The 27,293-nt window shown below is 34.4% G+C and overlaps 1 protein-coding gene across 6 annotated transcripts in view; it reads right to left on the minus strand.

Annotated features, from left to right (window-relative positions):
• Positions 1-562: 562 nt before the first annotated feature.
• The window catches only part of LOC123599015 (sodium channel protein type 1 subunit alpha), a 157,042-nt gene continuing 130,311 nt past the window's right edge, over positions 563-27,293 (minus strand). For all 6 annotated transcript variants that reach the window (XM_045480070.1, XM_045480068.1, XM_045480074.1 and 3 more), the window contains exons 19-27: positions 26,995-27,149; positions 25,102-25,275; positions 22,127-22,249; positions 14,556-14,837; positions 12,009-12,062; positions 10,293-10,430; positions 8,268-8,372; positions 6,180-6,450; positions 563-3,843 (exon numbers count right to left, since the gene is read on the minus strand). In XM_045480070.1, the coding sequence (XP_045336026.1) occupies positions 2,666-3,843; positions 6,180-6,450; positions 8,268-8,372; positions 10,293-10,430; positions 12,009-12,062; positions 14,556-14,837; positions 22,127-22,249; positions 25,102-25,275; positions 26,995-27,149 (2,480 nt within the window). In that variant the 3' untranslated portion in view covers positions 563-2,665. The remainder of the gene's footprint in view (positions 3,844-6,179; positions 6,451-8,267; positions 8,373-10,292; positions 10,431-12,008; positions 12,063-14,555; positions 14,838-22,126; positions 22,250-25,101; positions 25,276-26,994; positions 27,150-27,293) is intronic.

Here is a 27,293-nt window from a genome sequence, read left to right on the forward strand (position 1 = left end):
CTGCCAACCCAGAGCAACTCAGCAAAGAAGGAACTGGGGAATAAATACCCAAGTTAGCTCTCTCCCACTGGTGCTTTCCTTGATGGTACTTTCCTGCTGGGACTTTCCATTAGCCAGACCAGTTGGGAGCCAAAGGGTAAGAGAGCAATGTAGAAAATCACCCTTCCACAGAGCAGGAGGAGAAGCCTGGAGAGTGGTTCTAGAGGAGCAAACAAAATATCCTACTCACACATAGCAACTTTTAATTTTTTAAATACAGATTTGAGGGCTTCTTTTCGTATCTCAAGAGGCCATCTACCATGGCTCTGGCTCCCATACTTTTTTTCCAGTGAAAGCTACCAGCTTATGCTCTGACATGAGTTCCTTCTAGCGGAAGTCACTTCCTACTGCTTGTAGCCCTTGGGAGATCATTCCTCCCAGTCCCATTTCTACCCCAGGGTTTCTGTTAGCTCAGGTAGACTCACTATGTGTTTGTGTCTTTCCCTTTCTCCCCCAATTTGTAGAATAAAATATCTTCGTTTTCTTATAAAATGCTGTTAACAAAAAGTAACTAGGCAAACAATAAAATAAAAAATGTAACCTTTATTAGTTTTGCACATTTTTAATGTTGGTTAGCATCATTTAGGGTAATAGTAGCATTTTCCAGCATGCAGTTCACGAATACAGTTTATCTAAGTAATTTTAAGAAAAAGAGGAGCCTATGGTTTGCTTCTGTAAGAAACACAAAATATCCTGATGTAATTGACTACATAAGTTCACTACTCTCTGTTCTTGTGGAAAAAAATATGTGAAACCTGCATTATATTTAGAGCAATCTAGAGCAGGATGACTCCAAAGAAATGAAAACATAAACAGAAATTAGAAAAAAAAAGGACAAAAATGAAAAATAAGCACTACCTTCAATCAGTTTGTGCAGGCACTACCAAAAATATAACTAAAATGTTATACCCTTTTCCAATTGCAGAGCATAATTTGGACGTGGCTTGTGAACCTATTTTGCCCCTTAAAATTATGAAATAATCTAAAATTAGCAAATTTAATAAAAAAGCAGAAGTCTACAACTACCCAGTCTTGTTTTCATTTCTTGTTTAGCAAATGTCTTCCATGAAAAAGTACTATGGACAGAAAGTAAGAAAAGTGATTGTGATATCAACCCGAAGATAATTTCCTCTTCATATTTATGTACATAATGCTGAAAAATAAAATAAAATGACTTTTTACAGTATTTATATTTGCTTATAAAATTCTAAACACATTTTTAACAGGTTAAGCAGTGTTTGTTTGTTTTTTAAACATGTCTGTACAGTCTGGCTATACATCATATGTTATCCACTTAAAATTTAAAAATAACCAAAGAGCTGTTAAAGTGCTGCAAACTATTGCTTAATGACTTAAAGAAATGAGATCTGTTGAACAATTTCCTTGACTTTACTACTGACATATGGTTTCTCATAAATGAGATTCTGAGCAGTGGGAGAAACCAGATACAGCAGCATGGTAATATAAACATGCATTGATAGCATCCAAACTATCTATAATGGTACAGAATACATTATATTACCTGTGTAAAGCTTGCACTCTACATTTCTTGTGGTACATATTTGATGCAATAAATACTGTGCTTAGGTCATTATTTGTTTGCCCAAACGTGCACCACAGGGTAAAATGACTATTTACATAATAAATAGCATTTCATTAACATATACAGTTGTCAACCTGCTGAGCTGAAGATGGCTAAACGAAGTGCAGGATTAAGCAGAAATTTATAAAGGGTTCTTTTGGTCAATTCAGTCTTCGGGGAGAAGCAATGCTCATTTTTCAGTTTTTTTTTTTTAAATACGATAAACAGAAACACAACATTTATGACTCCAGACATTTGAATGAAGTTTGCACCTGCTAAGATTTAATGGCCTACCCCCTCCCCCTGCCCAAAATGATCCACTTGGTCTGGTGGCTGGATTTGATGAAACAAGATCAGCAAAGCACCTCCAGTTATCACCCAATTACCCCTCCCAGGAAGATGGATGGAATTTAAGAACTCATTGTTTTCCTTGTGACTTTTTTTTTTTTTCATGCATGATCTCTAAGTGCAGCATGCCCTCATGCAAACCACACCTTTGTGCAGATGGGAGGCCGTGTGATTGTGATAACCCCCGGTGGCATACCTGTTGAAGAGACCCTTTGTCTATTTCACAACAGAAACCCCATTTACAAAAATAGTCACATATAATAAACAACATATGGATTAAAAAAAAGATGAATCCCCTAACAGAGTTTGTAAAAATGTGACAAATGTGGCAGTTGAAATGCAAAGAGTGGATACAATTACTACACTAAAGTGTTTCATGTTAAACAACCCCCAAATTATAGGTTTGCACCCCTTTGAACTGGTCCCTACAGTCTGAGTAGCCATTTTGTCTCTTGTCTTCAGCAGTGTCAGCTGGTAGTGAGAGCAGTAACCTCCTGTCAAGGTCGTCTCCCCTTTACACAGAGTCACAGTTTTCTGACAAGGGGTCACTGTCTTATAGTAGGCACTGACCTTAAGTAGATTTGTGTAAAAACAGTCAGTTTGGCATTGACCTCCTAAAGGAGTCCTGTTGACAAAAATACATCACCTTCACAGGCTGTAAACAATTGTCACCCAATTATTCTTATTTATTTTCATTTACTTCCCTTTGGCTTTTTCATCTTTGCCTTCTTGCTCATGCTTTTCCACGATTGGCTTTGTTACCCGATCGTAGGAAGGTGGACAAGCTGCTGTGGACATGGTCAGATCAGTTTTCTCTGTAATAGAGTTTTCATTTATTCTGTCAATTATCATGTCTTCTTTTACAAGAAGGTTAGCCCCACCTTTGATTTTATTTTTATTATAGGTAAATGAAGCTTGTTTTACAGTTCGCTTTAAAAGGTGGCGCCTGTAAGCACGCTGAATAATTACAGCAGACACCTCCTCTTGTTTCCTTTTTAAAGTCGTAGTTATTGGCTGATAAGAGACCTTTGATGGATTAGAAGCCATGAATCGCTCCTCCATCTGTATTCGAAGGGCATCCATCTCTCCACTCTCTCCCAGAACCCGCTTTGTAAAAGCAAATAAGATGTCAAGACAGTGGATCCGGTCCCCACTGACCATGGGCAGGTCCATGGCAATGAGCTGGAGTTTGTTCGGTTGTGGCAAATTGAGAGGGGGTTCAAGAGCAGCTGCAAACTGAGATAGTTTTTCAAATTCCATGAACTGGGTGGCATCAGGATCAAACTTCTCCCAAACCTCATAGAACATCTCAAAGTCATCCTCACTCAGGGGCTCTGCACTTTCCTCAGTAGCGACACTGAAGTTCTCCAGGATGACAGCGATGTACATGTTCACCACAACTAGAAACGATATGATGATGTAACTGACAAAAAAGAAGATCCCCACAGATGGGTTCCCACAGTCTCCCTTAACAGAGCTTCCAGGGTTAACTTTATTAGGATCACAGTCAGGTGGTTTACTGTTGAGAATAGGTGCTAGCAATCCATCCCAGCCAGCAGAGGTGGTAATTTGGAACAGGCAGATCATGCTGTTGCCAAAGGTCTCAAAGTTGAACATGTCATCAATTCCAACTTCCCTCTTAACATACGCAAAGTTGGACATTCCAAAGATGGCGTAGATGAACATGACCAGGAAGAGCAGGAGGCCGATGTTAAACAAGGCGGGAAGGGACATCATCAGAGCAAACAGCAGCGTGCGGATCCCCTTCGCCCCTTTGATCAGACGCAAGATTCGACCAATCCTGGCGAGACGGATCACTCGGAACAGGGTAGGGGACACGAAATATTTTTCTATCAGCTCAGCCAGAAACATGCCTGTGGATAAAAAATGAGAATACCAACCATTGAAGTTATCCACTAAGATAATAATCAAAATTTTGTTAAGGCTCTAAGGTAAAGTTCAGAATCCTGAAATTCAGTTGCAAAATCTTAAATTTGACATACATATAATATACATATAACTGTATATATTATATATATTATTAATGAACTTTAATTTTGACATTCAGTATTAAATTCAACTCAATATTTGTTATAGACTCAATTGTGTCCTTCCTCCTCACTACCCCCCATTCACGTTTTAAAACTCTAACTCTCCAATGCATAGTATTTGGAGAAAGTTTTGAGGGGATAATTACGTTTAGATGAGGTCATAGGGTGGGTACCCTTGTAAGAAGAAACACTAGAGAACTATCTCCTCTCTCTCTGCCATATGAGGACATACAAGAAGGTAGTCATCCACCAGACAGGAAGAGAGCCCTCACCAGAAACCCACTATGCTGGCAGCTTGTTCTTGGACTTCTATCCTCTAGAACTATGAGAAAATAAATTTCTGTTGGTTAAGCCACTCAGTGTGTGGTAAGTTGTTATGGCAGTCCAAGTTAAGACAATGTTCAGAAATAATTTTACGGTACTTTTGTCTTTGAGGGATGTCTAAAGACTATCTTTAGCTTACATAAAATCTCAAGACTAAATATAAAAAAAAAATGAGTTAAAAATTACCAAGTCTGTCTGAACAGCAGTGGCCAAGGATATAAGTACATATTTATATGAATACAATTATTTTTTTTTCTGAAATTGCCTATTCAGTCCTTACCCATCTAAAAGTAACTACCGTTTTTATTTATTTATTTATTTATTTATTTATTTATTTATTTTAACGTTTTTATTTTTGAGACAGTGAGAGACAGAGCATGAATGGGGGAGGGGCAGAGAGAGAGGGAGACACAGAATCGGAAGCAGGCTCCAGGCTCTGAGCCATCAGCCCAGAGCCCGACACGGGGCTCGAACTCACGGACCGTGAGATCATGACCTGAGCTGAAGTCGGATGCTTAACTGACTGAGCCACCCAGGCGCCCCAGTAACTACCGTTTTTAATACTATTTTCATTTCTCCATCAACTTGGTACTTGCCTGAGCTTCCACTATAATGTTTTTACATATTATATATATGTGCTGCTACATTTCTAAAAGGATCCAAGCTGGTGCCCTTTCTGGTCTCCTGCGTCTAACGTTGGTCTCTCAGCCACTTCTTTTAAGATTTTTTCTCTATTTGCTTTTTAGATAATGAAGTAACAATTGAACTAATTTCCTGATTGGTTCAGAAAACCAAGGTCTTTCAAGTTACACTGTCTCATTCTAGAAAAGTGTTAGTCTAAGTGTGTGTGGGTGTGTGAGAGAGGGAGAGAAAAAGGATGATAAAGAGAGAGTGAGATAGAGAGAGGTGAATATAACCTTAGTACCCTATCCACAACTGACTGCACCACAGATTACTTTAGAAATCAGAGGATACCTGCAATATACGAGTTGGATATAAAACCAACTCCTTAAGAGGAGGTAATGGCATGAAAATCTACCCATCAGAGGTGCCCCATATTGAATGGTAAAATGTTGACCCAATCATATTATCTGGTTTAGGAAAGAATGAATACTTTAGGCCCACAGATACACTTCTCCACTTCCCTGGAGCTAGAGTTGTATCTTTAATGAGATGAGCTGTTACTGATGTGATGTGTTGTACATTCCAGACTTTTAAGTATATAATGATAAAATGATGTCCCATACCACCTCGCATCCCCTTGTGCATCATTAGTATAACTCCATTTCAAGGTTATCTAGAAAATCTCTACCTGATACCCTGAAAGAAACTTCCATCTGTATTTGCTAACATTCTGTTCTTATCTTTATTTTTTTTTCACTCTATGCCTTTCTTTATCTTCACACCAGCTTCCACTCCTGTCTACATGCTGATGACTCTGTGTCTATATCTCCAATGCAGTGTCTTTCCTTAGGACCAGACTAAATTTTTAGTTCTCTTCTCAACAGAATCATCTAGATATTATATAGGCTACTTAATCTAAACATGTCGAAAACATTTTTGATCTTAGTTAATAGCATATTCCTAGTTCAAATTAATGGGAACATACTAGATCCACAAATAATATACCTAATCTAAAATGGTGAACATAGGATACAATGTTGTACATATAGCAGGAGCCTCATTTTGTAAGAAAAACAAGCACACCTGGATGAAACATATAGAAAATTTCAGAGTAGTGATTTCTGAGTGGTGGGATGACCTCTAATGTAAAGCAAATGTTACAACTTTTACTTTTATTGAACAGAATTGAAGAGATATTAAATACTTCTTACCTACAATGGAGAGAATGACGACCACAAAATCAAAAATATTCCAGCCTATGGTAAAATAATAATGGCGGAGGGAGATGAGCTTCAGCACACACTCTCCAGTGAACAGCACAATGAACACCAGGTTGATGCGCGACAGAATGTTTGTCACATATTCACTCTGGTCATCTGTTTCTACCATCATTGTGACCATGTTGAGACAGATAAGAATCATGATGCTGATGTCAAAGACTTGTCTCGTTACAAAGTCAAAGACCATTCCTTGAAATTTGTTCTGTAGGGAAACAGGAAAGCTTTTTAGCAACCGAGGAGTTTTCCTGTACATATTAGCATCTGCCTAAGTACTTTCTGCATTGGTTAACTTTCTAATATTATACATAGTAACCACTGACTCTGAATGGTGTAAAAGATGGCTTGTAACACATTAATTTTAAAAATTTAATAACCTAAACTTCTATTTACCAATGGGTATTCCACAGAATAATGATCCCTGTCAAAAGGGTACTTCTGATAAGAAACATTGCATACTATACTCTTCACCCAGAGGCACAAATGTATATTAACATATTAAGATTATGAGAAATAGAGAAACCTGCCTAATTTTATTTTACTAGAATATCCCATGATCAGTTGGACCATGCAGGCATCTCAAAATATAGTATCTAGCAACATTCCATTTGTCTTATTCTCAAAGAATTGCTAAAGAGAACTTGGGATTTCCAGGACACGTCTATAACATTATGCATTTAAAACCTATGAATGGCGATATTGATGTTCTTCCACCAAAAGTCTTTGTTGACTGTCAGACATAGAATGCTGACCCTACACAGGAATAATCAGACCATAATGACCTTCTTTATACTTTGATGTCAAAAATTAATGTCCCCATCACTGATCTGTCATTCTGCCCCTCATTTCTGCCACTGTTAGTCACTGCAGGCCATTGTCTGGCTCATTTCCTTAGGCTGCTGAGGAATTCTGAGGATATCTTCTATCTTACATTTTTTCTACACACAGTTGACCCATTTCTACTTCCAGGGTTAAGGTTTAGTAGAGAACAGTATGTATTTCTCATCATTTTCAAGAAGGCAACTGTTGGATGGCACAGTATGAATGTTCACTAGTATTTTGTTCCCTAATGTGCCTCAGGAATTATTTTAACTTCACAAATCATCATCACAAAAATCAATACAGTGTAGGATAAGGCTTCTCCATTTCACAGGAGTTGTTTGGTTGGTTTATCATGGAAGCATGAGGATTGTTAGTTATCATCATGAATTGTATTTATTGCCCCCGATGGCTGAAGACATTAGTAACTTCTAACTATATAGCCATCTATACAAACAGCAGATACTAGAATTCTTTTTTTCTCCACTCAGTACATCTAACGGACAATACAAGGGAAGTAAGATGTTATTTCACTCAGCACTTCATCACTTTGTTAACCTAGCAGAAAATTGCATGCTTTTTAATCCCATCCAAATTTTATCCCTCTTCTTAAGATGACTCAGCAACTACTTTTGAGTTCTGAACAGCTTTTTCTTGTGCGTAACACATTGTTTATGTGCCTTCGCCATTTAGGTTGGATTCTAGTTGTGTAATTAGAAGTCCCCTGAAAACAAGGATGCATTTTTCTGCTTCTTCTTTTTCTTTCTGGTCTTTTTTTTTTTTTTTTTTTTTTTTTTTTTTTTTAATTTTTTTTTTGAACGTTTATTTATTTTTGGGACAGAGAGAGACAGAGCATGAACGGGGGAGGGGCAGAGAGAGAGGGAGACACAGAATCGGAAACAGGCTCCAGGCTCTGAGCCATCAGCCCAGAGCCCGACGCGGGGCTCGAACTCCCGGACCGCGAGATCGTGACCTGGCTGAAGTCGGACGCTTAACCGACTGCGCCACCCAGGCGCCCCAAGGTCTTTTTTTTTTTTTTTAAGTAATTTTTACCATTACCATAAAAGGTATGAATTAATGATATTCTAAAAATGGAAGAAATCTTTGCTGCTGGAAATGTTAGCTGCTATCTCTTCTGTAAGAAAACACATGCAATTTTTTGTCTTTGTTTATTTTTTTCCCGTATCATTTGGTATTTCTTACTCCTGGTCGAGGTATAGGCTTTTGTGGCTTTTTTGATCCCAATTTTTTCATTGCATTATAGTATTTCTTCTGTTCTTCTGTCATAAAGATATCTTGACCTCCAAAGTATAGAAAAGAAAAATAAAAACTGGTGAAAACTGTGCCCCTTTGAGCATAATTTTTCAATGTTAAACTTAAAACAGGAAAAGGATGGTTAAAAAAGGAAACAGATAAAATAATTAAGCCTAGAATTTTAAATTTGAAAAATACGAATTGCATTTTTTAGGTGCTACAGTATTATTTAATTCTCACAGTCATCCAACATTGACTTTATTACTTTCAGTATTATTTTATGGCAGAATGAAAACAAGCAACTGAGAGGCTAAGTATTTTACCCAACACTATATAATAAGTGAGTGGTAAAATACGATTTGCTGAAACATGAAATAATAAGTTTCTAATGCTAGACAGACTGCTTTTCAGAAGTTAAAGACAATCATTTTCTTATTCCAGTGCAGCAATGCATTAGAGTATGTATATTGTAGGATGGGTTAAAGTTATTATAATCCACCTTCACTCAGCCAAGAATTGAAACAAAAGGATAAAAAGGAAATTGGCCAAGTTGGTAGAAGTGTTAGGGATCAGAGATCATTAGTATGGCAAGGATGTGACAGGCCAGGAGGTACGGAGGATTGCAACCCAGGCTAATAAGTGATATAAAGACCTGACATTGATCATAGAATATATTAATAACAATAAAAGGGGGTGGGGACAGGAAATTTCTATAGTGAAAACATCTCATACAATGGAAGCACTCATACAATAACAAAATATACTGAACAAATAAGATGAAGGAATAATCAACAAGGAAGAAATATAAATGACAAAAAGCACCAGAAACATGTTCAAATCTACTAGTAATAATAGACATAAAAATTAAAATTAAAAGCAATTTTCATTTATCAAATGTCAAGTATTAAAAACAGAATGTTTGATGCCAGTGAAGCAGCAGTGACCTGAGCACATCCATACACTGTTATTGAGACTATGAGCAAGCATATTGTTTGGAGGAAGCAAAATACTTTGGAAATTTGTCTTGAGAAAAATACTTAAATACTAATTTTTATTTTTTATGTTTTGGCACAAAGACTTTTGACTAGGTACTCCTTAAATCATTAAAGATTAGAAACAACATAAATCATCAATTTTTGGGGAAATAGTTAAGTAAATTATGATAATCTACGTACAAAGACTTAACAAAATGGAAAAATACTTATGTTAACTCAAAAAGAGAATTTATAACTATAGATAAAATAATTTTGATAACAAGAATATATGTTTGAAAAGTGTGAACAGAAAAACATAAAGCATGAATAGTGATTACTCCCAAGTAATGGTATTTCTTTACTTTTCATACTTTCTATAATGTGCATATATAATCAGGATGATAAAATGGGCTTTATAAATGATAATAAGATAAAGAGCTGTTCAATTCAACACTGGGACTAATATTTTATAATTAAATACCAAGGAGAAGGAAATAGAAATTATAAAAAGATCCAATGAAGGAAAAAATGTGAAAAGAAACACTAGGAGATGCTTACGCAAATCTTTTGCCTAATTTATTGCAAACATTCTAAGGGTTTTCACTGGAAAGAATATTTTAAATAGGGGAATTACAGGGATAAAACAATGAGTTGACTTTGGAAAAGGGGCATATGCTGTGTTCTTTTCTAGTTTTTTTTCTAATTATTCTCTTTGAAAGGACTGAAAATGTGGCCCCTGGCTAAAAAAAAAAAAAAAAAAAAAAAGAGAGAGAGAGAGAGAGAGAGGTTTTATGAACCTATGTACAGGAATGGAACCCAGTCATTCTTGGCTTTCTATACCCTGAAGGAAATGGGCTGTAGATGGTAGAAGGAACGGATGAAAAATAGATTTTAATATATATGCCCATTTGGCTTCTGAATCAAAGTACTCATTTAGTGGAGAGAATGCTTCAAATAATTTTGCTATCTTAGTGAAAGAGAAAATATTAGAAATACTTATCTTCTTTTTTTGCTGGTTGAAATTATCTATGATGACACCAATAAACAGATTCAAGGTGAAGAAGGACCCAAAGATGATGAAAATAACAAAGTAAAGATACATGTATAGACTGTCCTCATACTTAGGCTGGAGTTCCACCTACCAAAGGAGAATAGTTTGTAAAATGTCACAATACATTTTGATGCTAGAAGTCATTGGTGCATTTTCATGAGAATAGAAAAGAAAATGCCTAGTAATACTTAGCAGTACTTTTCTTTTTCCCTCTGAATCAGCTGCCTCTAAAAAAAGTCTCTGAAATTAGCCTTAAGAGATGTTTTCATGTAAAAAATATAGTTATTATGACACTTTAGAATCTATTTTTTATAACTATAAATACAACTAGTATCTTGCTATTTGGATAGTAGAGTGCTAAATTTGGTAAAATATTTTTAGGTACTGAGTTTTAATAATTTAAACATTATTAATGAAAAATTTTATTCTAGTAAATATGTATAGACTATGCTTAGACACAACTATTTGTGTATGTATGAATTTATTTGGTAAACAAGAACTGAGTTATTCATTTAGAAGTTCAGCATCATACATTTAACATTACAATAGTCCTTGAATTTTTTAGGACATATTTTAGTAGACATAACTGGACACCCATCTTATGAATCCTCAGTTGATGATTCAGTCTTTAGATTTAACTTCCAGTAAATTATCATTGAGCTACCACATATTACGTAGTAAAGGGTAAATGAGTCACAATAGATAGTTCTCTAATAAATTCATGTCCTTCTAAAGATAACACAGTTAAAACCCACCAAACACCCAAAACATAATTGTAAGTAACAAATGAAATGACACAACTCTGGTGGATATCAGGAAAGCACTCAACATGAAACTAAAGCCACTTATGGAAGTGCACATTAAGAAAGTTAAGTGAGCCCTACCAGGTCAGTTTAAAGATTACAGAGAGAGAAGTTAAACTTTATGATAATAGACTAAACAATAGATTGGACTTCCAAACAATAGATTGGACTTCAGAATGGAAAGATGAGGACTGACAGACCAAACTAAATTTTACAAAGTTTTGAAGAGCAGAGTTGGAATAAGCATGGATTTCAGTTCTCTTCTTAAAGCCTGAAAGAGACTATTGTAGGAGAAACCAAATAAAGTAGGTCTTTACTTTGGTGATATAAACTTAAAGGAAATGTTAACCATAGAAGTGATAACATCATTGGTAAAGGCTCCAGTAAATTTATAGATGCTGAAATCTTATACAAGAATGAATGTAAAAGGGATTGTTATAGAAATCTAAGGCTGCCTGGACAACATTCATAACTTTTCACACTGTCTACTATAGTTACTTATGAAGAGTAACTATACATTTCAACTACCAATACTGATCATATATTTTTTCACATTTGCTCCCATATGCTGATTATATAATTAGTAGATAAAAAGAAAGTAAAATAGAAAAATATTTAATACAGGGATATTTGTCAGTTATTAAACATATGAATGTATTCATTTACCTTTCAAAATAATTTTTCATTTATTTTAGTAAGATCTTTCTGATAAACACTGCTATATTTGAATATTAATTTGAGCCAATTTTTCCTTTTTTAAAACAATCATCATAGAATCACTCCATTTTGCTGCTATGCCCTGTTGAATTAATTTTAGAACCTAACCAATGTTACAAAAAGGCAGGAGATAAGGAATACTTACATTTCTGGAATCAACTGCTGCATACATTATATCCATCCATCCCTTAAATGTGGCCTATTAAAAAGGACATGCATGCTTTACTTTGGAATAATTCAGACCTAATGTTTAATAAATATTCTTACTTATGTATTTTTTAAAAGGAACAATGTGAAAGACAGTTCAAAACAAGTTTTACATAGATTTTGGACCAATACAATATCTTAGTAAGGCTTTTCATTTCTAAAACACACAACAAACAAAAATCGTTATTTGATATATCCTTCTGCTTGATAACTAACTCACAAATACTTCTCTACTCCTTAGAATTAATGGAATAATGCAAATTTTTTTTGGAATAATGCAAATTTAAAGTGTTATAGAAATTTGGTGGAATACTTTTAGAAAGCTTTACAAATGCCAACACACTTGGAGATATCTGTAGCAGCAAAACAATTACAATTTAGATCTACAAATCAATCATTACATTTAGATCTACTGCAAGGTGATGAAAGTGAAAGTTTAACATTTCTCTTGATCATAACACTCTGAGGATCATATGGACATGTATAAAGTCAGAGTTGCAACTATTCTTTTAAGAATTTTGAAGCATAGCACCCAGAAATCATCCTATATTCTACCTTTTTCCCTGTAGTTTTAATGAAAGTGAGTTAATATGGGTAAAAGTAGAAAATAATACAGTAGATACTTGGCATTCTCAGATTCAAGATGGATCCCAAGTCTAGTAGCTTATAGTAACTTGTTATTTGTCCCGGGACATAAATTTTAAGCCCTGAGAGTCTGAGAGGATTGTTTTTAGCTACTGAACAAGTCTAGCAAAGCTTTCAGCATCTGTATCCCAACACATCTTCGTTTTCATAACACTAACAGTTGTGAAATGGTGGATGTCATGGGAAGAAAGCCAAGGAAGGGTTTGTGTGATGGCAGTGGAAAGAAAGTAATGATTCTTAGCTACAAAATAGAAGCTATCTATCAGAGGGGGAAATACTGAATGTCAGTGGCTGAGGTCAATGACGGAACAAGTCGATTACCCACTAGGTACAGGCACAGGAAAAGTGATTCATAGAACCATTTCAATGAGTTACTCATCAACAGAGGTGATTCTGTACAAAGCCAACTATAAAGTAGTACTTTAGAGTTTCTTTAGTGGCAGAATTTATCTAATGGCTGCGTGCAAGATCTTTACCCTACATTTTCAGAATTATTTATCATTTCAAGGACCTGCTTCAAAATATTTTTTCTTTTCTCAATTTTATGGAGGAAGTGATACACTTAGGTGATATTTACAAGTGTGGTTATTAATTAAGGGTTAGGATAAATTCTCAAGAAAATGTCACCATGTGTCCACTACAATATTTAAAGAAATCATACTTCCAGATTTTTTTAAATCCCTATTTTAATTGCATAAACATTCAGAGTAAGTCAGAAACATCCAGAAGAGAAATAAGAATTTCCAACAAGAAGGTGGGAAGAACTTATAAAGGAATCATAGTACAGACACCTCTGAAAGAGAGGTAAAAGGGTTTTTGACCCACGCAGGTTTGTTTGCTTGGTTAGTCTCTTGGTTGAGCAATTGAAAACATGATCCTGGTGAAGAGAAATAGATTTCTGTGCTAAAGCCTCTGTAGAGAAACAATGAAAGAACTTTTATAGTCTGTTTTTATTCCTTAGGCTGAGTTTACAGTGGCCAAAATAGAGCAGTATCTTACTATGTTTTTTAAACAATCTGGATTCTGTTTTTACCCACTGCTTTGTCATGATGCAGCTGCTGCCAAAAGCAGCATCAAATGCAGATGTTTATAGGGCCACCATCTTTTGTGTTTTTATAAATTGCAAACGGTTTTTCTTTTGTGCAAATCAGGCTTTGGAGACCCGGTAGTAAAAAACATTAATATTCAGATACTTACGTATTTAAAGTAGTAAGTACAATAAGGATACTATTATTATGTATAGTAGACTTAAGTAATTGTTCTGAAATGTCATTTGAAGTGAGGCCACAGCTGCTTATATTTCATTTCTGGGTTCAGGCACTACCCTGTATTATTTGTATTTCACTGTGAGGATCCAACCCTAAAACCTCAATATCATTCCCTGGTCTTCAAGCCAAATCATACAACTCAGTAGCAGTTAATTGCCACCAATTACTTATAATCCAATCAGGTGTGTTAAGTATGTATGTTTGGGGAGGGTGATCCATCAGTGGAAAATGCTTTCTAATTGCAATAGAAAAAAATAAAGCAAACGTATTGATTTATTCATCAACTTGTTCATATGGGAAGAGAGCAATATAGGCGGGAAGAGAAAAAAAAACTTTGGAAAGAACTGAATTGCCTGGCCTCCATCAACTATGTCTGCACTGCTTGCATGGGCCGAAGTTGCCACCCACCTGGGCTAACAGACTTGTGCTAACAAATCAAAATTAGAAAAAAAAAAGTGTGTTATAAACTTCCTTCTTAATAGCTAAAGTCTCTTCTTAGTAACTTAGATGTATGTTATCACTTTATTATTCCAAACAATAAACAAATTTCAGAGAAAAGAGTGTTCACTTACAACTTGAAGCAAAGAGAGATACCCAAATCCTACATTATCAAAGTTTACTTTCACATTTTTCCATCGGGCAGTCTCATTTCTTTCTATTAGTTTTAGGCAATCAGAATGATTATTCACTTCGGAGATCTCAAACATGTCACCAGTTGTGGTGTTAATACAGTGGTAGAATTTGCCAGCAAACAAATTTACGCCCATGATGCTGAAAATTAGCCAGAATATAAGACAAACCAGAAGCACATTCATGATGGATGGAATTGCTCCTAAAAGGGCATTCACAACCACCTAATACACAAATGGAAAAAAAGAAAAGTCAGAATTCTTGTTGGTTAAAAATTAAAAGACATTCTCCTAGTAATCTTTAGTATTTCTTTTAAAAAAATTTTTTTTAGTATTGAGACTATTCTATGACACTTAAAAGCAAAGTAAAAAAATCTTAAAAAGAAATCCATTCTTTCTTAAGCAATACATTTAGGGAAACAAATATAGATAATATAACAAAGAAAAAGAAAGTTTAACAAAGAGAGGGGGAAGTACCAAAAGGTTGAAGGAAAGGCAAAATCAGAGGAATTTGCTGCCAGATGAATTGAGAATATTTGTTGTTTATTAGAAAAAAGAGAGGCAGGAAATCCTAATACAGACGATAAACTAATTTTAAAAAAGGTTATATATTAAATAATGAAATTAAAATATTTGGACACAAGTCAATTTGACCAATATATTTAAAAAAATTAAAAATTCAGATGTATAAATATAAAAATATTATTAAATGTCTAATATAGTTTTGTCCTTAATTATTCATGCATTGCTATGACTAATAATAATTTTTGCGTAAGAAGCAAGACAATTTAGCATTATGTATTTCATTAGATCATCACATCGTTTATTTCAAGCTCCAGTCATGTCAGTTGTTTCATTTACTGAGTTTAATTCAATAAACTTATTTTAAATGAAACATAATAGAAATTGGTTTCTTAGGAAAATAAGAAAAGGAGGGGTGCCATACATAGTGCCCAACTGTGAAGTGATTAACATACAATTCTGAGCTAAATAATGACCTACTCTTTTTCTATGGGAGCATGTTTTTTTTCCCTCTTATCTTAATTTTTGGATCACAGATTAAAAGATCTGAGTTTTCGTATTTGGCAACACTGTAGGGATGGCTGTCCTGGCTCCCTCCTCCACAGTGCCCATTGGAGCTATATTATGAGTCACTAAGAGGGAAGATAAAGACAGGCCCTAAAATGCTCATAAGTGACAGAAGATGCCTCAGACTTGAACGACTGATAGCTAAGTTAATTCTGCCTATGGACATCTATCATTATTGTCAATCTGATCCACGGTAAACAACAGGCATCAAAATATCTTCCATCTGCCATTTGATGCCAGTGTATTTTTAGAACAATGTTTTTTGATTGCCTGTCTGAAAAAACAAATACACGAGCCAATTCCTTATGCTTCTGAGCCGTGTTTAAAGTTTGCAAAGAACTCTAGGCCGTCTGGGGTTCCAAAACAGTGTGATAAGTGGGCCGAAGGAAACAGTAAAACCACTATTGGCAAAGGTAAGGAAATGAGCATAAACATTTAAGTTGGTTGAATTATCCAGGCAGATCCAGGTGATATAGCCTATGCAGCCTACCAAACTGAAACATGGCACCTTACCATATCTCATTTGCCTGTCTGCAGTAATACAGTTGATTGAATAAATCCTTCTTTTATACTTCATTTTAAATATGTGGATACACTTAGATTTCTCTTGTATTCAAAATTTAATAGCTGAAAGCAAGTTACTTATTTCCCTCCTTTTCTGAATATTTTGCCTACCATCCAGATTTAAAAAAAAAACCCTTATTTTTATTGTATATTCATAGAGTACACACTTAAATGCACATTTTTACCTACAATAGCCAATTTAGAGCATGGCAGAATACTGGTGACCTCTACTTACTTCCTGAATTTCTTTTCATGTCAGTCTGCAGGTCTCACACTTCTTCCTTTAAAACTTTTCTCATCTCTGTTACTTCTTTTCACCATCCATCCTAGCTCTGGCCTCCATTAAGTCATACTGGCACTCTTGTCAAAGTCTTCTAACTTTCTCCTTCCTTTGATCCACGTAAGATGAATTCATTATCCCTGAGCCTCACTTGAAAATTATTTAATGGATTCCCACTGATGATCAAATATTTTCTTTACCTTGGTATTCAAATTACTCCACAATCTACATTTCCAGTTTAAACTTCCCTAGCCGCCTACCCTTCATCCCAACCCAACTAATACAATACCAGACACTTGAGATGCCTTTGGAATCCCTTGCTAAGTATCCCCCTTTCTGGAACATTCTTTCTTCTACAAGGTCTGGTTCATGTAGCACTTCTTTCACGGAGCCCCAGTTCACCCTTCACATTAGCCTCCAAAATAAAGATCAACATTTCCTCTTTTGAATTTAAGAATCAGAATTGCAGTGCTGGCCAGGACCATAGAAATAATTTAGTATGGTGTTTTCTGTTGGCAATGAGAAAATGAGGCTAAAAGATTACGATCAGAAAGTAGACTAGAAGTGGCACCTAGTGCTTTCTCTTTCCATTCTAACTCACTGATTCACCTTGGAGTTGCTCCCATTTATCTGGTTTCCAGATTCCTCTGGATTAGAGTTACTTGCATTCCTGTGATCTTGATAGATGAGAGGCTTTCCTTTTTCTAATTTAAGATGCAAAAATATATTATACTTCTCCAAGGCCTTGAATGCTTTGAATATAGGAAACAGAGTGCTTTGGGTATAGGGGAAAAAAAAAAAGGTTGATTGAATGAATGAGAGGAGTAAAGATTAACTTAGCATTTATTGAGGAAAACATAATCTTTAATGTTAGTTTTGATTATGAGATGAGACTAAAGAACCTGACACAACAAAAAGTTGTAGGTTAGCCAATAAGTCTGAGAGGTTTACTTTGCAACAGGGGATTTGTTTTGCGTTAAAATGAACTCCATGTAATTCATGATCACACAAAAGAGCAAGCAAGGACTCTGAAGCAGTGTCTTTCAGGATATGGTGTGCAATGTTGGCATACGTTTGGTCCAGAGGAAAGGTTTATTTTATGAAGATAAAAACATTAAATATTGGAAAACATTTGGCACAGTATTGGGCAATTTACTGTACAAAGGTCCATCATATCTAAAATTTCATTAAATTAAGCAATAAAGTTCAGAGAAAGGATTGTCTTTTCCCAGGACCCCTAAGCCATTCCTTGGTTCAGCACAGAAGGAGGTGTATTAATTCTTTTCAGGCTCTAGGGATCTGCAGCAATTGGTTCCCATGAGGTGAAGGTACTGGGAAAAGATGGCCTGAATAAATTGGGAAGAACAGATAGAGATTTCAGGATGCAGAAAAGAAGATGTCTAAGGAAGGAACTATCTTAATACTAGAGGTTGCTTCTTCTCACAAATGCTTTGTAAGACATCAATAGAATTTCTCTATTTTAGCACAATCCAATCTTATAAAGACTCTTTCCATATCTAGTTCATTATCTGCATTTTTATTAAATCAACACAAAATGAAGGATTGACAAGTATGCAAATTAATGTTAGGAATTTTGATACATGTAGAAATGTCTTGTCTGAACAAATTATCTCTGGGCTTCAAATAATACGACTAATGGATTCTAATGCTTCTCTAGTCTAAATACAAAAACTACATGAATAAAAATCAAAAGCAGGCGAGGTAAAATCACATCTTTAAGTATAAAGAAGAGTAATGGAATCTTTTAAAAAGCTAATGACTACATGTGTGTTGTGGGGTTTAATTAAGATAATTGTCTTTGAGAGATGCGATACTTCAATTATCTAAACAAAAACTCCAACTTGATCTCTCTCAAAATAGAAACTCTTCTTCTTGTACATTATTTTTATTTTCAACGTTTATTTATTTTTGGGACAGAGAGAGACAGAGCATGAACCGGGGAGGGGCAGAGAGAGAGGGAGACACAGAATCAGAAACAGGCTCCAGGCTCTGAGCCATCAGCCCAGAGTCCGACGCGGGGCTCGAACTCACGGACCGCGAGATCGTGACCTGGTTGAAGTCGGACGCTTAACCGACTGCGCCACCCAGGCGCCCCTTCTTCTTGTACATTATTTTTAAACTTTAAGAATAAACAATAGATTTATTTTTATTTATGTTTTCATCATGTTATCTTCTAGGATCCTAAAAAGTTATTTGGGAGTGACTTACTCTAAGAACTGGGTTTATACATTAAATTCTATTTAATACACGTGATAAGACATTTCTGTTTTGTTTCTAGGTGGGTATTGTAGTCTGTATAGTTCGAATAAGTGGATTTTTTTATATTAACTTTTTTTCCATTTATAACACAAATCACACGTGCTTACTCAACTCTTAATATATTTTGCCTCATTACATTTTGAAAATAACTCTCCTAAACTTTCATTTAATAAAAACGGAAATGGTCACACAATCAACACCAGTCTTATGAAAGCTGGAATATTGAACCCTAGCATCTGCTCATACATATCAACAAGGCAGGGAATTGCCTGCTGGCATCTGGATGGCAGTTTTCAGGACCCAGAATCAATGTAAAAAATGGCAAGGGTTTTATGTCTCAAACAGCACCATCAATTGACAAGTTAAAATTTCCACGCATTCATTCTAAACCAGGTCCCCCACCCTCACCAATCAGATAATCTCCCCATAAATGAATAACTCCATATACGCATAACTAAATCATATTCAGTGAAACTTAGTAAAGATATGAACCGTTGGTGTTCAAATCCACACAGGGTAAATTCACAAAGGTATTTTTCTCAAAAGAAAACTTAAGGCAATTGAAAATAGGGGATTCGAATATAGTGTACTTTTCCCTATTGTGGTGAGAGAGTACCGTTCCCAATCCCTCCCTCATCCCACTACACAAAGTCACAGTGAAAGGATGAAAGGTAGCAAAAGGGGTAATACAGTACCCATAATAAAGGGCTGAGGGGAGGAACCAGCGCTCCACCCCATCCAAGTTGGAGCAAGATTATCCTATATAAAATAGAAATATATAGTTTGTTATTAGTTAGAAATCTGATATGACAGAACATTTGGTGTTACTTTTTGTATATGATATGGTCGCTGTCTGTTTCCCTATTAATCAAGACTTGAGTTCTTTTGAAAAAGAAGGTATCTAAGATTTCTTAGATTAGGAAATTAAAATTACAAATTTAAGTACAAATTTTATTTTACTCTAGATATTCATGACATCAATTCACTCAGTTCAATTTTTACAAGTTGAAAAATTTGGACTGGAAATTTGAAATACAATAAATGTTTAAAAGCTGTCAGCCAGAAATGTGCATAAAGCATGCAAAACATAAAGTGCAACGTGATGATAATTTATTCCTTTCTAACTTCTTATCAAGCACTATACAACATGCTTTGTTTGGTAATGTTGCATAAAAGCACATGCTTGAAAAAGTGACAAATCAACAGAAATAAAATGAGTGCTTGATTTATACTCTGACACAGCTATTGTGGTTTTATGCTGCTAAGGAAAAGAATAAAATGAGAGTTTCTGAATGTATTCACACTGGGAAATATCACTTCCCAAATATAATCATCATTATTATCTCTATCTTCACCATTATCCATATTTACATTTTTACAAAGTAAAAAAATCCAAGCACCAGAAGCACAAAAATAGAATTAATAATCGGGTTATTTTGTCTCTACAATGCCAAACACATGTTGAAATGATCAGCCATTTTAGGGTTGTGTATATTCTGTCATTACGAGGCAAGGAATTACATTCATAAATCCTATAATTTAAATGCTGAGTTCATCTCCTATCAGCATCAATAAGAAGTTTATGTCTTTAAAATTCTCAGTTGCAAAAGTCAACCTCTCCTTATAATATAAAAAGCATTATTGATCAATAATTAGAGATAAGGTTATTTCTGTAAAAATCAAACATAGACCCACAGGACCAACATTGCTAATGGAAATAAAGTGTTCAACATGGGAACATCTGGCCATTTGATCATGGATTTAATACATTTTAAAAAGGTTAAATTTGGAATGTTTATAAAAGCTTCAAATACTTAATCATTGTTCAGATTTCGGAAGACTTTCAAAAGATATTACTTTGATTCAGGCAATATGATTTCAATTAGAATGTATAAAAATAATACTTTTCTCAAGAACTGAAACTGCCAGTCTGAAAACAAAAGAAAGTGACATTTTTAAGTGGAAAATAAACTTAATGTTTACATACCCTGGGGAGAATTTCCTTTTACATTTTAGTAAATATGTGAAGATCTCTGTGAGAAATAAAATAAGACTGCATTATATTGTGTTAAATTGTTTCTAATGAGGAAAAAAAACTTTTTTATATATGTTAGGGAAATTAAAGACAAGTCTCACGTTCTTAAAAGGTGACATTTACAATAAATTCTATTTTAAAACAACACAGAAGGCCATCAACAAACCTAGACAACGTAGATGGAAGTCTTCAGTAAAGCTTAGTTTCCATAAACAACTAAACCTCAGGCAGAAAAAAAAAAAGCAATGTTTTTTGTTTTGTTTGTTTGTTTTTTTTGAATCACACTTAATTCAGTAGCTTTGTTTTGGTAAAAGAATATTTGATTTTTTTAAAAAAGGAACTATTTTTTTAATGTTATGCATCTTATACATCAATGCTTCATGAATTTTAAAAAGGTATGGAAAATAGTATGTCAATAATGGCAACATTTTTAACCTGTTATGAATCATTGGGAATGGTTGAATTGAACTCCTTCCTTAAAAGGAGTAGTATAACATTTTGTGTGACTCAAGTGAAATTTGAGTTATGCTTAATTTATGAATCATCTATAGTAATGAATCAAAATGATATTTTCTGTCCATTATGTTATAAATGTTTTAGTTTTGAAAAATTGTGTGGATTTACATATAATCTTTAAGCTACTATTACTATTTATATAAATTAATGTTATTAATGCATTTATAAATTGAGGCCATATTAAACATAACTTTTTTTAAAAGTTTAAAATTCAGCCAATATTTAGTATCTACCCTTGACTATATTCAAATAATGCAAACTTTGGCATTATACAGACAAAATTGACATTTAAAAATTTTTTTCCTTTATTCATACGTAGGCACATGTGTGATTCAATTATTTTCAATAAAACTTGTTAAGTAAAATTTAGTTCATCACAAATGAAAAGCACGTAATGTAGAATTCACTTCAGTTGATTATTATCATATCATTACACCTAGAACTTTAATAGTTCAGCTGCTTTTTTTGTATACAGGTTTGTAAGGAAACTCCCAAAATGGATTAGGAAATAAAGTCATTTTAATAAGCACAGCAGATAAATGATATTGTATCATTTCAAGGGAGGCCTAAATTCTCTTGCATATCACCCAGAAGTAAATATGCAACAGATTAAATGATAAAGTAGCACTTTTGCAAGGATTTGCCATTCCTTTTGCATGCATGGGTTTTCCTTTTATAAAATTTGATTTAATGTAGTTTAATTTAATTTTGACTACATGTAATACTTCAGATTCCTTCATTTTTCCTTACCCTCATCCCTTCAAATCGTGATAAGGCTCTTAGAGGTCTCAGAGCTCTTAGTGTCCTGAGAGATTTGATGGCACCAAGTTCTGAATAACCCAAGGCATTTGCTGTTAAACTGACCAATGAAACCTGTGTAAGTAAATAAATAAATTAAATCATCATTCAAATAGTATTTACTATGTAATATAATAAATATGATTTTTGCTTAGAAGATAAATCATTGGGGGTCCCTGGGTGGCTCAGTCGGTTAAGTGTCCGACTTTGGCCCAGGTCATGATCTCACGGCTTATGAGTTCAAGCCCCGCATCGGGCTCTGTGCTGACAGCTCAGAGCCTGGAGCCTCTTCAGATTCTGTGTCTTTCTCTCTCTCTCTGCCCCTCCCCCGCTCACACACACTCTCTCTCTCTCTCTCTCTCTGTCTCTCAAAAATAAATAAACATTAAAAAAAATTTTAAAAAGAAGATAAATCATTGCATCTTTTAAAATTTTAAGGAAGTATTTTCAGTTTGATGCCAAGAAAGTAGCTTTCAGTATGTTAATTAAATCTAGCTGAATAAAAAACCTTAAATGTCATGTAATTTATTAATTGCTCAACTAATAAATAAGTTGAATACATTCAACTAAATTTCTTACTAATAAATTGGTTGAGCAATTAGAAAAATGATAAAAATTAATTTTAAAAAAGGAAGAAATTGAGGTATAAGAAAATGTCATTGGTTATCCTTTATTTTATTTTATTTTTAAAATTTATTTATTTATTTTGAGAGAGAGAGAGCAGGGGAGGAGCAGAGAGAGACAGAGACAGAGAGGGAGAGAGAGGGAGAGAGAGAGAGAATCCCAAGCAGGCTCCATGCTGTCAGTGTGGAGCCTGTCATGGGGCTCAATCTCATGAACCGTGAGATCATGACCTGAGCCAAAATCAAGATTTGGACGCTTAACTGACTGAGCCACCCAGGCATCCCATATCCGTCCTTTATTTTATTAAGTTGTTGCTGAATTTGGGGTTTTGCATGGTTAGTAATAAAATACAGAAACTGCTATTGTATCAGAAAAAGCGTGAAATCTTAATCCTGCATTGTATGTTCAACTAATTAAAACTGATACTCTCAGAAAGCAATAACTTGGCACATTGATTTCACAGTTGATTTTTGAAAGTGATTTTTTTTTTGTCTTGCTAAAACCTTCTGTTTTCAATTCCCTAAAGTTTATCCTTATGTAAACAATATAACTTCACATGTGATTCCATCATGAAATTCCTCAAAATTTTCTATGCTAACTTACAGCTTCTGCCATGGTTACCTGGCTGAAAATGGCCACAATAAATCTTTACCAAATAAATAAATCAATGAATTTACATAATTTGTATGAAATACGCAAGTACTAAGAAATAAAAATGTTAGGTGTCTAATTCTCTAAATAAAGACTTTATCAAAACTCCATATCCAAACAGAGTTACAATTTCTTTGGTTTGAAAGTGCCTAGTATAGGACAGGTTCAAAAACATTGGACACTATGTCCAAAATGTGCTATCATTTTTTAATGTTTTTTAAAGAGGGTTATACTGATCCTAATGAGATAATTAAAATAGAATATTGAAAAATAAAAATATTTTTATTGCAAGATGACAAAATTCTCTATAGAATTTTTTAAAAATATATTTCAGGCTATTGAAACTACCATGTTGTATACCTGAAACTGATGTAACATTGCATGTCAACTACAATAAAAAATAAATAAAAATAAAGTGCTTATAATCTGACAATTAAAAAACTCAAATTACAATAATAAATATAATCATCAGTCTTTCACTAAAATTTCAGACATGCAATAATCATAATAGAGAAAAGCAAAGCTCAGGAAGTTTCAAAAAGGTAAAATTATATTTATATTTAAGATGTAGTGTGAAAAATCTGGGGAGTTGAAATATGATATAACTTCTAATGCTTGAAACCTCGATGTTAGAAATATTTTCTTTTGTAATGATGAAGCAATTATTCTTTTGAGGTTTTTCTTAATTTATTCATTTCACAGTAACATTATTAAGCTTTTTAAATAGCTCTGGCTTTGCCTTTGTTCAGAAGTAAAGAGATATAACCTATGAGTGACTTAGCTCTAGAAATACTTTCCACAGCAAACCTGCATAGTCCTGCTGGACTATGTCATCTATTATCTTTTATTATCTATTATCTATTATTGTCATTTATTATCTTTTGGGGATAAAACTGTTGCCTACAAAGTCTGCGATATTTCGGACACACTTTTCTCAAGCTGAAATTATGTCAAACTGATAGCATGAAACATTTTGCTTAATAAATCTCCAGAGGCAACCACCTGTTTTAGGGTAGATGAAGTATTATTAATGATTGGGCATGTAAATTCTGTGAAGGGCTGTTTGGTACATTACAGGCCTGTTGCAAGTTGAGTCTACATCCCACAGAAACTCCTGTTTCTGCATGAAGTAGAGCTTTTCCCTACAGTCTGTACACTTTACTGCCTCTAACAGAGTATCATCTATACAATCTACCCTTTAAAAACTTTGCGTAGATCAAAGAGAATTTTTTAAAAAGTGACGGTAGCTCTCACCATCATCACTGTTTATTGAGTGCCTTTATTACTGTATGTACTAATATCACCCTTTTAGAGTCAGGAGCCAAGTAATTTACTCAGTGGCACACAACCCATCAGCGATGGGGCTGGAACTCAAATGCAAGTCTATCTGTCTCACAATATAAGGAATTTAAACAACATACCCAAAACCCACCATAATTCCTTACCACCCCCCCCCCAAGGCTGAACCAATACTAAACTAGCCTATTTCTTCTAAAAACTACAACACTATCATTCAGTGAATTAGTTTACTGTCTATTAAGTAGCATATGCTGTCAACTCAGCACAGTGGTCAGAGATTGACTGTTTTAGAATCAGTATACGGATTAGACAAACTACCATGGAAGTAAGACAAAGATGTGGAGGATACCTACATCAACAATTAAGAAGTCCAGCCAACACCAGGCATTCGTGAAATATGTTTGATAGCCGTATGCCACCCATTTTAGAAGCATTTCCAGAATGAAAATATAAGTGAAAACCTTGTCAGCATATTCCAACATCGTCTTAATTGTCTTTCGCTGATCAATATATATGTCTTCAAATGCCTATAAAGAAAAGTGATATATTTTAGCTTTCTAAAACTAGTATACTCTATGAGCTATTTTTCTGATCATAAATATATTTTCCCTGATTTTATATGTATACATATGACATTCTGTTGGACTAGGAGGGCAGAGGAATAGTAGCTATTGCTGTTTTTTTTTCCCCCTCTCAAAGATCTTTTAATGAATCAGGGGAAAGTTATACTCTCCATCAATATTATAGCCAGAAGAAAGAGGTAAAAGCATAATTCTCATGAATTAATTTGACTTGTTCAGGAAACATTTGATGTTATATCCTGGGGATGGGGATGGTGCCACCCCAACTTGAAGTTACATATTTCTTTTGTTTCATTTCTTATGCTTCCTCCAGTTGATTTTTTTGCCATTAAAAGGTTGAAGAAACAAAAAGTGAAGGCTTATATTTTTCATAAAGCAGAAACTGTAATCAATCATCACATAGCCCAATTTTACTATGTAGTTGGGCTCATTTGTTGCCCTCCCCTACATTTTGTTGATAGTTTATGTTTCTTAGCAGAGATGTAGCATGACCATGATAACAAGATGAAAATATTTCCCATTTATGTTGCAATATGTGTCCTTCTAATATGAACTCTTTATACTTTACACCTGAGTCTCACATTCGTTTCCGGGGCAAAAGACTATTTCTTGTCTAAAGTGACATGCAAAATAAGTTTATGTCATCAGAGAATATGCGGGAGAATATAGGCTTATGTTCTAATTATAAACATAAGCTAAAGAAACTTAAGTAATTGTATTTCAATTAGGCAAGCTCATTTTATCTGTCATCTATCTATCTATCTATCATCTATCTTACCAGTCATCTTATGGCTTAAGTATTCTATTTGCGTCAGTGTTTTTCTAAAATGTTATCTATATGTTATGCTTTATATTTTTGTAAGTGATTTTCATACCAATATAAATTAATTCGATATAAAAAACATCTTCATATACAGAGAAACCAATCTTAGGCATGCTGCCCAATATTTTTTGTTACCAACATTCATTGTTTCTTGAATAGTGTAAGAACAGTGGACACAATTTAAAAGGGACAGAGAAGTAGTCCCTAAGGACTTAATGACTGCCCATAAAGAAATAATAAGAATACCATTCAGAAACAAGGTTTGTAAGAATTTAGAAGTTATACCATCACAGAGCTTCCTTTAACTACACTGAAGTTGCCATGTTTACTTTCTTACTAAAATATGAGTAATTGAACATTTATATTCCTTGGTTATAATGAATAAGCTGGAGGGGCAAATTTTCTAGGCTACTTAAGAATAAGCAAAAATTAATAAATAGCTTATCAGAAATTATACATATGCATAGAAAAATAAATCCAGAAATAAATAGTTGAAACATTAAGTCTAAAATCTGGAAGATATGATGTGGGGGTAATTAAAAATGTGTTGAAGACAGGTAGAAGAGAGGGGGTGTGTGGGTATGAGTGGGTGAGTGAATGGATGGTTGGATGGATATAGAGATGTATGTATATTTAAGGAAGAAGTCATAAGTAGAGATAACAGTTTAAGGTTTGCCAAACAGGTGATGGCTGACGCCATGAAAATGAAATTGGATGTAGAACGAGGGTTTCGGAAAAAATGCATTGGATAGTAAAACAGTGTAATAGAAGGATTAGTAAGTCATCAGTATGAGATTATTTTAAACTTAATATTGTACCACTTTTGCATAATGTTCACTCACCAGAGCACCACTGCTAAGGAGAATCATGAAAACAATGAAGGTCTCAAACCAGTTATGCTCCACTATTCGGAAACACGTTCTTCTCAGGTTCCACCATTGTTTTCCTCTGCCTTCCTCCACACTGATTTGACAACATTTGAATCTTTGTACGCAACCTGCAAGCATAATATTCAAACAGGAGTCGCTAAAGTAACTTCTGCTCCAATAATATTCTTTGGCATGTCCCTGATTCCTCTTTTCACTACAGTTACCATCTCCACCTTGTTAGGATAATTCTCTAAGCCTGGAGTAACAAGAGC

Source organism: Leopardus geoffroyi, chromosome C1 (genome assembly GCF_018350155.1).
Source record: "Leopardus geoffroyi isolate Oge1 chromosome C1, O.geoffroyi_Oge1_pat1.0, whole genome shotgun sequence".
Taxonomy (NCBI): Eukaryota; Metazoa; Chordata; class Mammalia; order Carnivora; family Felidae; genus Leopardus; species Leopardus geoffroyi.